At 33.4% G+C, this 14,545-nt stretch overlaps 1 protein-coding gene across 2 annotated transcripts in view; it reads left to right on the plus strand.

The window, feature by feature from the left end:
• Window positions 1-14,545, plus strand: part of JMJD1C (jumonji domain containing 1C) — a 285,860-nt gene that overhangs the window by 92,176 nt on the left and 179,139 nt on the right. Inside the window, exon 2 of one of the 2 annotated variants that reach the window (XM_057734775.1) lies at window positions 2,609-2,656. The exons of the other annotated variant lie outside the window; for it this stretch is intronic. Coding sequence (XP_057590758.1) covers window positions 2,609-2,656 — 48 coding nt within the window. The remainder of the gene's footprint in view (window positions 1-2,608; window positions 2,657-14,545) is intronic. 2 annotated transcript variants of the gene reach the window in all.

Genomic DNA, 14,545 nt, shown 5'->3' on the forward strand with positions numbered 1-14,545 from the left:
TGGGGACCTTAGTTTTTGCGGAAGAACCCAAAGGTATTGTTATGTATATTCCTTGAGGAGGAATCAGGACCCTGTTTTATTGTTGCACTAGTTTCTTAGCTGACCCTCCTTTGTTTCTGCATTGCTCCCTTCCCTGACTTAGCAACTGTTTGAATCTGCCCTTTGGAACTCAGGGAAGGTCAAGGAGGCTGAATGAAGCCTATTTCCTACAAAAAAGAAATGGGGACTTGGAAAGGATTTGCACCCAGGAGGGCCCCACGGGGTCTTGCTCTGTTTCAGAGGCAGGGAAAACAGTCATGAAACAGGCTTATATTACGATATGTGAGGCACTGCACTTCCCTTGCTTCTCTTTTTTTTAATCAGATTATGTTCTTGAATTCCATGTCTTGGTTTATTCTCTTGTATTGGTGGAGTATATCCTCCAGTAATTTCTTTAAAAAGAACTGACTGGACATTTTTCAATGGCTTGTTCATGTGAAAGTATCTGTATCCTACCCTCTTGACTCACATATGACTGGATATAAAATTCTGGATTAGAGATTGGGAATTTTTCCTTAGAGTTTTGAAAGCATTGTTGTAATATCTTCCAGATTCTGATGTTACTTTTGAAAAGTCATATCATTCTGCTTTTTAATTCTTCTATAAGAAAGAAGCATGTAGGATCTTCTCTTTCGTTTGTGCTTGGAAATTTCACGATAATATTTCCAGATGTACATGTCTTTTCATCTGTGTGCTTAGCTCTTCAGGAGTTGCTTTTCTATTTGGAAATGTGGAGTTCCAGTTGCAGGAAATTTTCTTGGATTGTTTCTTTAATTCCCTCTTTTCTGAATTCTTTTTTCTGGGCCTTTTGTACTGGGATATGGGACCGTACTGGTCTTTTTTTTTTTTTTTTACTATATCCTTTACTTGTGTTTTTGTTGTTGTTGTTGTTCTAGTTAGTAGGAAATATTTTCAACTTTTTTTTTTTAAGTTTTTGTTGTTTTTCCTTTTTGCTCTCTTAATTTCCTTAAACTTTTTTGTTCTCTGAATGGTTATTTTAAGTTTTTTGATAATCCTCTTTCTGTGTTTTAATTATGTTGTTTCTGTTATATTATTGAGACGATTAATATTTTTGTGTGGTTTTTCACCTTTTTCTTCTACCTCCAGAATGTTGTTTTCTTCTAGTCACTTTTTTCTCTGTGTAATTTCGTCTCTGGGTTTTATATTTGATGTTTTCCCCACATGAAATATTTGATGATTCTTTTTGGCTGCTCATGCTTAATAGCATAATACTTAAAAAGCACTTTGGAAGCTCTGAGCATGTGGGTAGGGTTTGTTGACTGTAGTCCTGCCTGTTTGGAGATCAGGCCATGTCCTTGGGGAACACCTAATGTCTGTGTATTTGGGTGTCTTTTATCTTCAACCAGTCAGGTTTCCCAGAGAAATAAACCAATCTTTTCCCTGGCTCTCAAAAGTTAAACCCTTTGAGGTAAAAAGAGTAGGAGTGGGAGGGATGGGGTTGGTTCTCAACATATTATGTATATTTTAACTTCATCATCCTATTTCAGTGATAATCTCAGTAATATGGTCCTTGATCCAGAGACTGATAATCTTTTTCTAGGGAAAAAAGCTCCTTTTCTGCCAAAGTGAAAGAGGAGGCAGTTGCTAAGCTAGAGCCAGGGAGAGATCTGCGGGTCTGGCTGTTGCTTAAATAGACTAATGGAATTCTTCCTATTGGCCCTACTTTACCCTCCACCAGGTTTTGACCCTTTGGGGCTTCTCTGCTGTAAATTGGAGTGTTTATCAACTTTCCCAAATTCCAACTTTAGCTTAAGCTTCTTTTATTTCATGAAGTCAGCTACCACTGCTATTGCTGTTGTTTTAATATTGGTTGATTCTGCCCATTTTCCAATCTATTGACGTTTTTTTGAAACTTCGTGTTATTATCCAACATGTTAATTATTCTTACTAAATTTGAATCCTGTTGAGTCATTTGAGTGTCTTGATTAAAGTGTGAGGATAGAGCCCTGTGGATTACTTTTGAATACATTCAGTTTCATTTTAGTTCTTGGTTAATACTGTAAATTATGGTTGTTTATCCAGCTATGAGTACCTGGATCTTATAGTTTTAAATTTTACTCCTAAAAATATTTTCAGAATCTTTCCCTATAATATTTTAATTAAAAGCATCTAGTGTTACACTAGCCTACCTAAAAAGAATAAATTTACTGATAAAGAAAGAGTTTAGGATCACTTATAGTGGGGGGGGGAAGCTCCAGGAGTAACCTTTTTATTTTTTTAATGCTTACAAGCCATCTTCAAACAATAGCTTTTGTACTTTGGATACAGATTGACATTAATGGATTGTCAAAAACTCTTTTAAACTCAAAGGGTATTTTTTTTTTGATACATGATTCTCAAAACTTTTTTCTTTTCAGTATCATTGCATATTAGAAATTGTTTTCTTACGATGTTTTACACATTAGATTATACACATTAGAGATGCATGCCTCATTCAGGCTCTGTAGACAAAAACTAATTTAAAAAGTGGCTAGGTGTTCTCTTACTGTCTTCTTTACTCATTTCAACTTCATTTACTTTTTAACTATGTTTCTTCTACCTTTTCCAGTTTTCTACTCAATTCTCCTTGGTGGAGAAGATGGATGCAAAAGAGAAGGTGTGAGTAGTTCTTTATTCTCTCTGCATCTGTTAACATTACATCATCTTTTCCATGCAATCTTCTTGTTTCTTCCTAGTTCATCCTCTTTCTTTTATGCAGCCAGTGGACCTGTTTGGTTTTCCTTTGTATTATTTATAAAATTTAGCTTATTCTGACTTATATTATTATTCCTATAAAGTTTATGCTATTAATTTATAAACATTCTTAGTTACATTTCCCTCCTTCCATTATTTATATATGTCCTTTTAAAATCTGGCATCTGAAAACTGTATGTAGTCATACTGTTTCACTCACTCATCACCTTCATTAATTCAATCCACTGAAATTATTTAAGTTCCTAAAGTATATCAGGCCCTGGGAAATAAAATATTGGTAAGATATTACTTTTACTAGTAGAGTTCATATTTTCATAGGGAATATCTTCTACTATTTCTCATTAGAATTATCCACATCTGTGTAATAAAAACTAACTTTTGCTCTTTGGTCTCTCATCCACATTGTTGAATAGTATTTACTATTGGAGCTGTGTGGTATTATAATAGTAGACTCAAGTTTCAGTTCTGGCTCTATGAAATGTTGACTATGTAATGTTGGATAACTCAATCTTTCTGGGTCTTAGAGTTCTCACTTATAAAATGTACCTAATATCTGTAGGGTTGAATTGAGAGAATTTAGATGTTAAAAATAAATTGAGAAAATATACATACATATATGAACTTCTTAAATTTAAAAAGCTTTATGATGGTATTATTTTTATAAGGATTGCTGTCTATTTATTGCAATCCTTTTGAAATACGATTGTAAGTCTCCTTGGGAGCAAGAATTAGGTTTTACTGATCCTTATCCATGGTAACTGGTAAATAGCAATGACTTACAGTTTCAGATTTGAGTTGACTAAATTTTTTGGTAATTTCTTTTCACCCATTTCATTGTTGATGCTTCTTTTTACCCATATGTAGTGCCTCTGTGTCACTTTAAAATTTAATGTTAAGAAAACATTGTCTATATGGCCGATTTCTGTTATATACTTATAAGTATTATTGCTTCTCATTATCCTCCTTTCCAAATTGCCATGTTATCACCCTTAGGTTTGTGGATTTCTGGATGTCTTGCATCTCTGCTACTCAGTCATCCTTCTTCTTTACCTGTTTTTGAAAGATAAATAGCCGTGTTGCTGTGTTTCAATAAGAAATTCCTTTTTTTCTCATATGAAGAGATCATTTTTACATTTTATGTTAAAATATTAAATATGCCTTAAAAGTTAGTGTGTTTTAACCATTGGATTATAAAAAGCCAAGGTTAAAAGTTAGCATGTCTGTCTCCTCTCCCCTCCCTCATCTCACTTTCTTGTTTTTGAATAAGATTGGCCAATTTCTCTGGTGGTTCTTTTTAAAATTAAATTCACTTTTTCTGAGTAACTATTTTATGTATCCTTTCTCTTTCTAACATTTCAGTGCAATGCGGTCTTGATCATGGTGACAAATACCTAGCCAAATGTTTTCTTTTTAGTCTTTATGAAGTACATCACACTTCAAGGTCAAGGACAAAAAGAGAAGCCAACACGTCAGTTACTATGTTGAGTTCTTTTCTTACATTATGTTTAATCCTTACAACAACCCTCTGAAATATTCATTATTACCTCTCTTTTGCTAATTTGAAAACTGAGGCTCAGAAAGTTTACCATTCAAGGCCTCTGTTCTTGATGCCAAGGAATATGCTCCTGCATTGTAATATAATGCATGACCTGGAAAGTAATGATGCAGAACATTTAACATCATTCCATATCTTCCATGGAATCACTTAAATAACTTCATCATCTGAATTTAAGTTCTTCAGTATCTGTCTTAGAGTATAAATAATAATTCTCAGTACTTTTATTCATTGTTGGTCTTCCTAATTATACTTATCTAGAATGTACATTGGACTCACATTTCTGCAGTTTTAAAAGGTTCATACAGTTTGGATAGGTAATGTACATTTGGAAGTAGTATGACAACTTGTATTACCCTGGGCCAATCTGCTGGGTGGGTTTCCTAGTGACACTTGTATTTCCAGCTCTTTGACATTGACTTGTTTTCTATAAGGAGTTAAAGCAGGGCTCCAGAGATAACTGTCCATCTCCCTTTCTCTTGACATTTCTTTAGGTTTCAAACATTGTATTTCATTCCTGTTTTTAATCATGGCAATAAAATTTTATCTTATGCTTCTTTTCTACCATGAGATCAAAATAAACATGGTATGTTTTAGGAACAGGAAGAAAATCATAGTACCAGTCTTGTGGAGTAAGGGAATAGTAGTTGTAGCAGGTTGAGAAGAGTGCAGAAACTAGATCTTTAGGGTTTTTGTCAACTAGCATAAGGTTAGACTTTATTCTAGTCCCATGAGAAGCTAATAGAGGGCTTCACAGTAAGGGGAATGGTTTGGTATCATTTTTGAGGTCTTAATGTCTTATTCTAGAACAAATGAAAAACCCTAAAATACACCCATTAAGCTGCTAAAATGTAAATTGAGTGATGAGATGACAACAGAAGTCTTAATTTATAGTGTAGTCACTCTGATCATAGGTGCAGAGATTCTTCTCAGCTTACAGCTGGGGCTCTTGGAAGCTGTTTCATCCTTTGGAGCAGCATGATAGGGAATTAAGTCCTGAAGTCTTAGAGTTATCACATCTACTTTTTCCATCCTCATGGGAATAGGTAATTAAGGTATTCCTAAAAACATTATTTTCAGATGAATTTTATACATATAGTCAGTCATAATGTTATTCATTTGCTCAATACACAGGACTAAACAATATTTTTAAAGACAGGAGGGAAGGAAAATATATTTTAACAACAATGTAGAAAGTATTATTTGTAAATCTACCTAATTATTTTGTTCTCATTGTTTATTTTAGATGCTTCCTGGTGGTCTAGAGGTTAGGTATTGATGCTCTTATTGTTTATTTTATTGGTAATTGATTACTAGGTTTTTAATTAAGGATTCTAGGTTAGTAGTATATTAAAATCAATTGGTTTTATTTTCATTTGTTTCTTAATATCTATCTGTAGATATTGTTATGAGGGAAATAGCCTTTTCTCTGTTACAGGAGGGGGCAAAAAGCTAATTTTAGAGGATAGTACTTTTTAAAAAAATTATTTTGGTTTCTCTGGATCTTTGTTGTGGCATGTGGGATCTTTAGTTATGTCATGAGGGTTCTTTTAGTTACGGCCTGTGAACTTCTTAGTTGTGGCATGTATGCGGGATCTAGTTCCCCGACCAGGGATCGAACTCGGCCCCCTGAATTGGGAGAGCAGAGTCTTACCCACTGGATCACCAGGTAAGTCCCAGAGGATAGTACTTTTAATATTGTCTTCTTTTTTTGTTGTTGTGATGGTAGTTTAACCTGATCTGTAAGTAAATTATTTACAGTGTTGGGGACCCCTGCTATAAAGTTTAGAGATTTAATGCATTTATTCTATTCTGACTTCTGTAGAAATGAGTTCTACAGATTGAATTTCTTAACCCTACTACTAGAGAGATTTAGCTTTTTTTATCTGGAATTTTCCTCAGCCTCTATAAATCCGTGTTTTAAAATTTAAAAGTTTCCTTTAATAAAAGATATTACTTAGTCTCCTATAATCTTATTTTAATCATCAAGGTATTCAGTGAAGTGAGATCTGCTTGTTAGGCCCAGCATATTTGTTTTCAGTTTTTTAAAAGCATTACATTTAGAAGATTGACTTATAACTTAAATTTCATTTGTTGAGGAATTGTTTACGTAACTAATCCATCTGTGTTAAAAAGCATATTAAATGAAAAATTTAAGTATCAATTATCAGAGTTTTTACTGTATACCTGAATGTAGTTACAGTTTATGGCCCTGTGATCATGTAGTATCCTTCTGTGTTTTAAGAATGAAGCTTACCTCTGATGTTTTTATATTTAATATAATGGATTTAGAGATAGCCTGTAAATGTATAGAAAGTTTCTCTGTAAGAAACGTCCCAATGCACTTTTAGATAAACTCTTTAACTTTTAGCTAAGCTCATTTATTGAAATCTTGAAGCTAAGGAAAAATAGGAAAATTTGTTTAATAAAAGGATATATTTTTCCAAGATAAAGAAATATATAATATATTTATATATATAATACACTTAAATATGTATTATAATATTCAAGTATATTATAATGTACTTGAATATTATAAAGATATTTTTATTCATTATTACTAGCAATTTTCCAAACTTGAAAATAATATACATCATGATTTAATAAAATTTACATCACCGATGCATTTTTTTATTATGGCTGTACAAAATTTTTTTGTTACATATACAGTATTGTTACATAAAGGAGACAGATTACATACAAATCCTTGATTTGATCATTTGTATTTATATTTCATTGGAAAAGTTACTTAATTCTCTAACCCTGCTTCCTCATTTAAAATAAATTTAATAGTATTTACATATAGGAATGTTCTAATGATGAAATCAGAGAATTCATGAAACAGTCAAAACTGATTTTGGGAAACAGTAGGTACTCCACACTGGTTTTGTTTTTTTGTTTAAGGCAATATGATATTGGTTTTAACGTCTGTTTGGATAAATGTTGACTTGGCTGATTTTTTAAAAATATCCTTTCGTTTTGGCAGACTTTCATAACATCCTTTTCACATCCCTCCCACTCCTACCACTGTATAATAATTTAAGCCATTCTTAGCTGTGCTATCTCAATATACATTTAGCCAGTAAGACTAGGAAATGGTTTAAAGGAAGGATAACTGAGATGAAGTGTAAGATAAGAATAATTGTTTAAAGGTAACTTTCTTCCATTAACTATTTAAAAAGTAATTTTTATTGGAGTACAGTTGTTTTCACAGTGTTTAGTTTCTTGCTGTACAGCAAAGTGAATCAGTCATACATATACATATATTCACTATTTTTTAGATTTGTTTCCCATTTAGGTCACCACAGAGCATTGACTAGAGTTCCCTGTGCTATACAGTAGGTTCTCATTAGTTATCTATTTTATATATAGTAGTGTATGTATGTCAGTCCCAATCTCTCAGTTCATCCCACCCCCACTTCCCTCCTCCATGAACTTTTTTTTGTTTTTAGAAAGCCTTCAGTGTTATTTTAAAGGTGGTATGTATGTTCACTCTTGGGAAATTAGGAAAGCAAAGAAAAATCAGTGCACCACTCTTGGATAATTTTCATTAGCACTTTCGCGAATTGCTTTTCTAGCTTTACATATTTTATAGTGGAATTGTAGTATAATAGAACAACAATGAAAAGTTGTAGGTCCTGGGTTGGGTTGATCAATTGATCCAGGTTGAATATGTCAGAGTGAGCTGGAAACATAGAAGGTCGTATTCTAGGACTGAAGTGTTTGAAATTGAGGATATGGAGAAAGTATATAACCAGGGAGAGAGGAGGCACATGGTTGAAGTAAGATGGATGATCAAAGAAGGAGTATGGTCTGTGTAGTGAGGAATAAAGAGAAACCTGCTCCAACTCTAAGCGCAGTAGTATAAGGAATCTGGGAAGGAAAACAGTCATAATTTGAGAGAGTGCCAGCAAAAAAGTGTTTTTGAAGAAAAGCTATACTTCATTTAGAGGAACAAGGCAAAGGATACAAAATTCAGAGAAGAGGTTGAGGATATGCTGGATTTCTTGCTGGTATTATTCCAGAGATCATTGTGGTAGGTTTTCAGGAGTTATGAGAATAGTCTGGTCTAAATATTTTTTCTATCTGTATATTAATTTTTTAATAGGATTATTGAAATATTTTATGTGTTAAAATTTGCCTATTTTAAGTATACATTTTAACATGTGTTCCCTCATGTCCCTTTATCTTAAGTCCCCACTCCTGACCCCGATCTCTTTTCTGTCAAAATAGTTTTGACTTTCTTAGAATTTAACATAAACAGACTCACACAATATGTAGTCTTTTGTCTGCCTTCTTTTTTTAAGCTTTTTTTCCCTTATTTTATTCATCCATTGACCATGTGACAGACAAATATTTAAATTGCTCTTGCTTTCTGACAGTTATGGATAATGCTTTTTGGGACATGTGGATACAAATCTTTGTGTGGATATCTTTTTTTTTCTTTTTTTTTTTTTTATTATTTTTTTGGGGGTACACCAAGTTCAATCATCTGTTTTTATACACATGTCCCCGTATTCCCTCCCTTCCTTGACTCCCCCCCCTCGAGTCCCCCCCACCCTCCCCGCCCCAGTCCTCTAAGGCATCTTCCATCCTCGAGTTGGACTCCCTTTGTTTGTGTGGATATCTTTAGTAGATGCCTTGGAGTAGAATTGCTGGTGTGTATGGCAATTATGTAAAATAATTACGTAATTATTTTAATAGCCAAGATTTGGGGCACAGCACCTGGGGATTTAGATTGCTTACGTATGATTGTGTTTGAGCAAAATCTTTTATTGAAGATTTTGGTTGTGCCCCTTAGTCTACTTCCTTATGAAGATAAGATGGTCGTTCATTCAAACACATGCTGTGGTTAAAGCAGAACTCAACCCAGCCTTCTTCTTGATAGATTTTTAAATTTTAGCTATGTGCTCATGTAAAATATCCTCTCTCCAAGTTTCAACAAAGCTCCCCAATCTTTATCAAAGCCCAATTGCAGTAACAAGGTAGATTGCTAGGTATACTCCATCTTCCAGATAGTCTAAACCTACACTATCCAGTAAGGTAGCCCTAGCCACATATGACTGTTGAGCACTTAGAATATAGCTCAAGTGAATTGAAATCTGATGTAAGTGTAAAATACACACAAATATTGAGGACTTAGTACAAATAAACGTAAAATATTGCATTTTTTTGTTGACTGCAAATTGAAATGATATATTTTCAAATACAGGTATACAAAAATAGTGAAATTCACCTGGTTTTCTTCACTTTTAAATGTGGCTAACAAAATTTAAAATTACACATTGGGTCACATTTGTAGTTCATGTTGATTCTCTTGAGTTGCACAGCTCTAAGCTTACCTTGGTATGATTCCATGGATTAAGTATTTGTACTCCATTGTTTTAGCCTGTCATAGAAAGTGATACTAAAGTGTATATAGGCCATGTGTAGGACTCCAAATTAAATGACTGTGTTTATTGTATCAATAGTAGCATTGCAATTATGGACATGCTTTTTATCACATAGTGAATACAGGCTTATTTAACTCATTATCTTTTGCTTTGGCCCTTAGAAAGCTTTAGCCCCTCTGACAACTGTGAATGCCATTAGGTAACCAACATTTGCATACTCAGTCATACCTCTGAATTTATTGTGAAACATATACAATTTAGAATATATACAGATATCCCCACGTATCTTAAAGTCTAAGAAAGTAGATAATTTCTCTTTCATTTTAAATGCAGTTCAGTTTTATGTGTCTTTTGGAGAACAGGTTTTTTTTTCCATGTAGCATGTGTTTGGAAACCTTTCCCTGTAGAAAAAATAAGTAATTGTGGGAAACGTTTATAGCCTAGCCTGCCATATTCTCGTGTGATATGGGAATTACTTATTTTTTAGCAGAAAAAATAAGTGTTTGATAGTGTCACATATGAAATCCATAATTGGTTGATAGTGTCACATATGAAATCCAAATTACAGAAAGCATATTTATTAATTTATTTTTAAATTATATATTACATTTATGTCCTTTCATCTGAAACTCCTCAAATGATAGCTTACTATCATTTTGAAAATATATTAAAATTCATCTTTCTCATCACTTTTAAAATTCAAAAATTTAAAAATTTAACAAATTTTAAAATTCTTAAAGATTTTGTAGGTTTTTTTATTTTGTAGTTTTTAAGAAAAAGATTTAAAAAGAAAACTGTCAATTCAAATTGTTTTAATTAAAATCTTTAGATTTACTTATAAATTTCATTAAAATGCTAAGTGAAGTGAACACATATAAATCATTTTTAAATGTTTGAGTCATAATCTAGTGTTTTAGTACGCAGCCAAATTCTGGATACAAAGAGACTGTTAAAGGTGATCTCTCACTTCTGAAAACGAAGAAAAAGACACATTATACCACAGAATGAGGTAGAGCTGCTCTGTCTAATATGGTAGCCATGAAACTACATGTGGCTGTTGAGCACTTGAAATGTAGCTAGTCCCAGTTGCAATGTGTTATAAATGGAACATACAAACTAGATTTTAAAGACTTATGTGAGTAAAAGAACATAAAAATCTCAATTTAAAATACTGCTTACTTGATTATAACAGTTTGGATATATTATCTTAAAATATATTTTAAAATTTCACCTGTTTTTCCTTTTTTTAATGTGGCTGCTAGAAAGTTTAAAATTTCATTAGTTAAAATAGAATTCTAAAAAAATAGACAATGCAGAAGTCAGAGAAAGAGGAACAGAGCAACAAAACAGGTGACAAACAGAAAACTAATAGTAAATTGATAGATTCAACCATATTAATTAGTACAATAAATGTTAATGACTTAAGCAGTCCAATTGAAAGACAGAGTTTGTCAAAATGGACAAAACAGAAGACCCAAGTATGTATGGTCCACCAGAAGTTCACTTTAGATACAAAGACACAGATAGATTGAAAGTAATGAACAGAAAAAAATAGACCATGCATAGAGTAGCCATATGAGAGCTTGATGTGGCTAAAATACTCTTCAAGAAAGAGTAGTGTCAGAGAAAAAGTGGGACAGTTGTGGCATATGTGACAAATATATGTGCACCTAATAGCATAGCTTCAGAATACATGAAGCAGAATTTTACAGAATAACAGAGGTTTCGTATAGAAAATTCCAGTAATAGTAGAAGATTTTAACACTCTTCCTTTAGCAGTTGGTAGAACAACTACATAAAAAGCTAGCAAAGACATTAAAGATCTGAAAGGCTATCAGTCACCTTGATTTAATCGATACATATGGAACACCTACACGTCATCTGCATAATACACATTCTTTTCAAGTGTACACAGTATTTTTAACAAAAGAGACCCTATGCTTGGCCATAAAACAATGCTAAATAAATTTAAAAGGATGGAAATAACATTAGAGTATATTCTTGGAACATAGTGGAATTAAATTAGAAATCAATAACAATATGATGTCTAAGGGGAAAACATCTCAAGTGTTACATATTAAACAGTACACTTTTGGAAAATTTGTAGGTGAAGAAAGAAATCACAAGGGAAATTAGAAGTCATTTTGAGCCAAATGATAATGAAAATATAGCACATCAGAATGTTGGTGCCTGAGAGTGAATGTTGGTTTAGAGAGAAATTTATAACTTTAAATACTTATATAAGAAAAGAAGGAAAATAAATCAGTGACCTAAGGTTACTTAAAAGAAAAAGAAGAGCAAATAAAACCCAAACTAAGAAAAAGGCAGGGGACTTCCTAGGTGGCGCAGTGGTAAAGAATCCGCCTGCCAAGGCAGGGGACACAGGTTCAAGCCCTGCCCTGGAAAGATTCCACATGCCATGGAGCAACTAGGCCCATGTGCCACAACTATTGAGCCTGTGCTCTAGAGCCCATGAGCCACAACTACTGAGCCCATGTGCCACAACTGTTGAAGCCCATGCACCTAGAGGCCCGTGCTCCACAACAAGAGAAGCCACTACAGCGAGGAGCCTGCACACTACAATGAAGAGTAGCCCCCATTCGCAGCAACTAGAGAAAGCCCGTGTGCAGCAATGAAGACCCAATGCAACCAATAAATAAATTAAATAAATAAATAAATTTATAAAAAAAAGAGAAAAAGGCAGGAAATAAAGATGAGTAGATCGTTAAAATAAAAAATAAAAGGGAAAAACTGAATAAAATTAGACTGAGATTTTTTACCTATCAGATTGTCCCTCATTCCTTTCTCTTCCCATATTGACAGCATACCCATTTAGTGAACTTGTGGAGGAGTACGCACTCAGATATTGTCTGTTGGAATACAAAATGGTGCAGCCTCCTACAGTAGGGAATTTAGCAATTTATAGCTAAATTTATATTCATTTACTCTTTGATCTAGTGAATCTTGCTTCTAGGAATATATCCCAAACATAGATCAGTGTAAATACAAAATGACATGTTCACAAGGCTGTAGATATAGCATCCCCGTAAAATAGCAGAAGATGGAAACAACCCACCAATAGGGTTGTGATTGAGTAAATTAAAAGTTCATCTACCCAGTGAAGTATTATATAGGCAAATAAGCAATATCTTCTGTCATGATGGCCAGTATATATATTATGAAATAAAAATAATAAGATATAGAAAAGTTCATAAAGTATGTTATTATTTATCTAACTAAATGTGTATGTGTGTGTGTATAGTGTATGTGCATTTCTACTTTTATTTTTTAAACCTGGGGATTAACCAAAAACTAATCCATCATAGGGAACAAGGATGGAAGGAATAGCTACAGTTCTGTGAATATATTTGTTTTTTAGGTATGACTTTGAAACCATGTAAATATTTTATGCAATTTTAAAGCAAATTTGAATCATTAAAGATCCTAAAAGTGAAAGCAAAATGAAGCAAAAAAGTCTAAGTGGTATAACCATAGGAAGGAACTATTTTAAGTGACTTTAAAATACAGTAACTTAATTACACATGGCTAGTGGATTATACCCTCACATGGCTAGTGGATTATACCCTGAGGACAGAAGAGCAGTATAAAAAACCTTAATATTTTCATTAACCACAGTGTTGGTATTATTATTCCTAGATTGTTGTATATGTATTGTGGAACAAAGCAAATGAATTCATGTTGGTGTCATTGTATAACAGGATCTTCAATATGGGAGAAATGAGATAGGAATATAAGATTGCTGCCATTTAAAAAAAAAATCAACTGTAGAATTTTATTTGGAAGTATCAGTATAAAGACATACTAACTATGACCAGTATATCTGACCAGCTCAGGAGTAATGAGCATTCCTAGAACCCAAGTGGTTGTCTCTGAATGCTGTTTCCTATTGAGAAGTGTTAGGGTTCGTTGGGTATATATGGTTGATTTTAGGTCTGAGGCAGGATTGGACAAGATGACCCTGGGGTATTTTGTTATATTAGAAGCAAGGAAAGTATCAAAGGCTACTAAGGTCATGTCTAGAAGATTCAGAAACTAATTGAATAGGGTCTCACTGACCAAAGATAGGAAATTTGAAAGCAATAGGGATAACAACTGCAGTGATTTGAAACATTACTACATTTATTTTAACCTAAGAGTTTTTAATAGTGATCCCTCCCCTAGAAAACAAACTCTCATTATTTACCATTCTGGGAGATTAGGATATTAACTCATTACAGTCTGTTTTCTATGGCCTTCCATGTCTGTGAGTTCTGTATTTGTGGAGTCAACCAACCATGAATTGAAAATACTCAGGGCGGGGGGGGGGGGGGGGGGGGGGGGTATTTTAGAAACTTGAAAAAAGTGAAACTTGAAATTGCCCAGCACTCCTAACTATTTACATAGTGTTTACATTGTATTTACAACTATTTACATAGCATTTGCAATGTATTAGATATTATACATAATCTAGAGATGATATAAGGTATATGAGGGGTGCCTAGGTTATACACAGATACTGTGCCTTTTTTTTTTTTTTTTTGGTGCAATTTTAAATAAGGGAGTTAAGCATCATGGATTTTGGTATCCATGAGTGCAAGCTGGGGGGTGAGGGGTGGTCATCCTGGAACCAATTTCCTGCAGATATTGCCTGGAGGTGGGGGTGGGGGGGCAACTGTATTTTAAAAACTCATAAAAATTGAGCATTTACTTTTCCTTTCCTAAACAAACTACCTCTTGGGTACTAAAGATTTGATGAGGGGAATTTCCACTTATTAGACATATTCCAGATAGTAAATTATGAAGGAATGATAAAATTTTTTATCACTGTTTTGCAGCTCTCAGT

This window comes from Hippopotamus amphibius, chromosome 5 (genome assembly GCF_030028045.1).
Source record: "Hippopotamus amphibius kiboko isolate mHipAmp2 chromosome 5, mHipAmp2.hap2, whole genome shotgun sequence".
NCBI lineage: Eukaryota > Metazoa > Chordata > Mammalia > Artiodactyla > Hippopotamidae > Hippopotamus > Hippopotamus amphibius.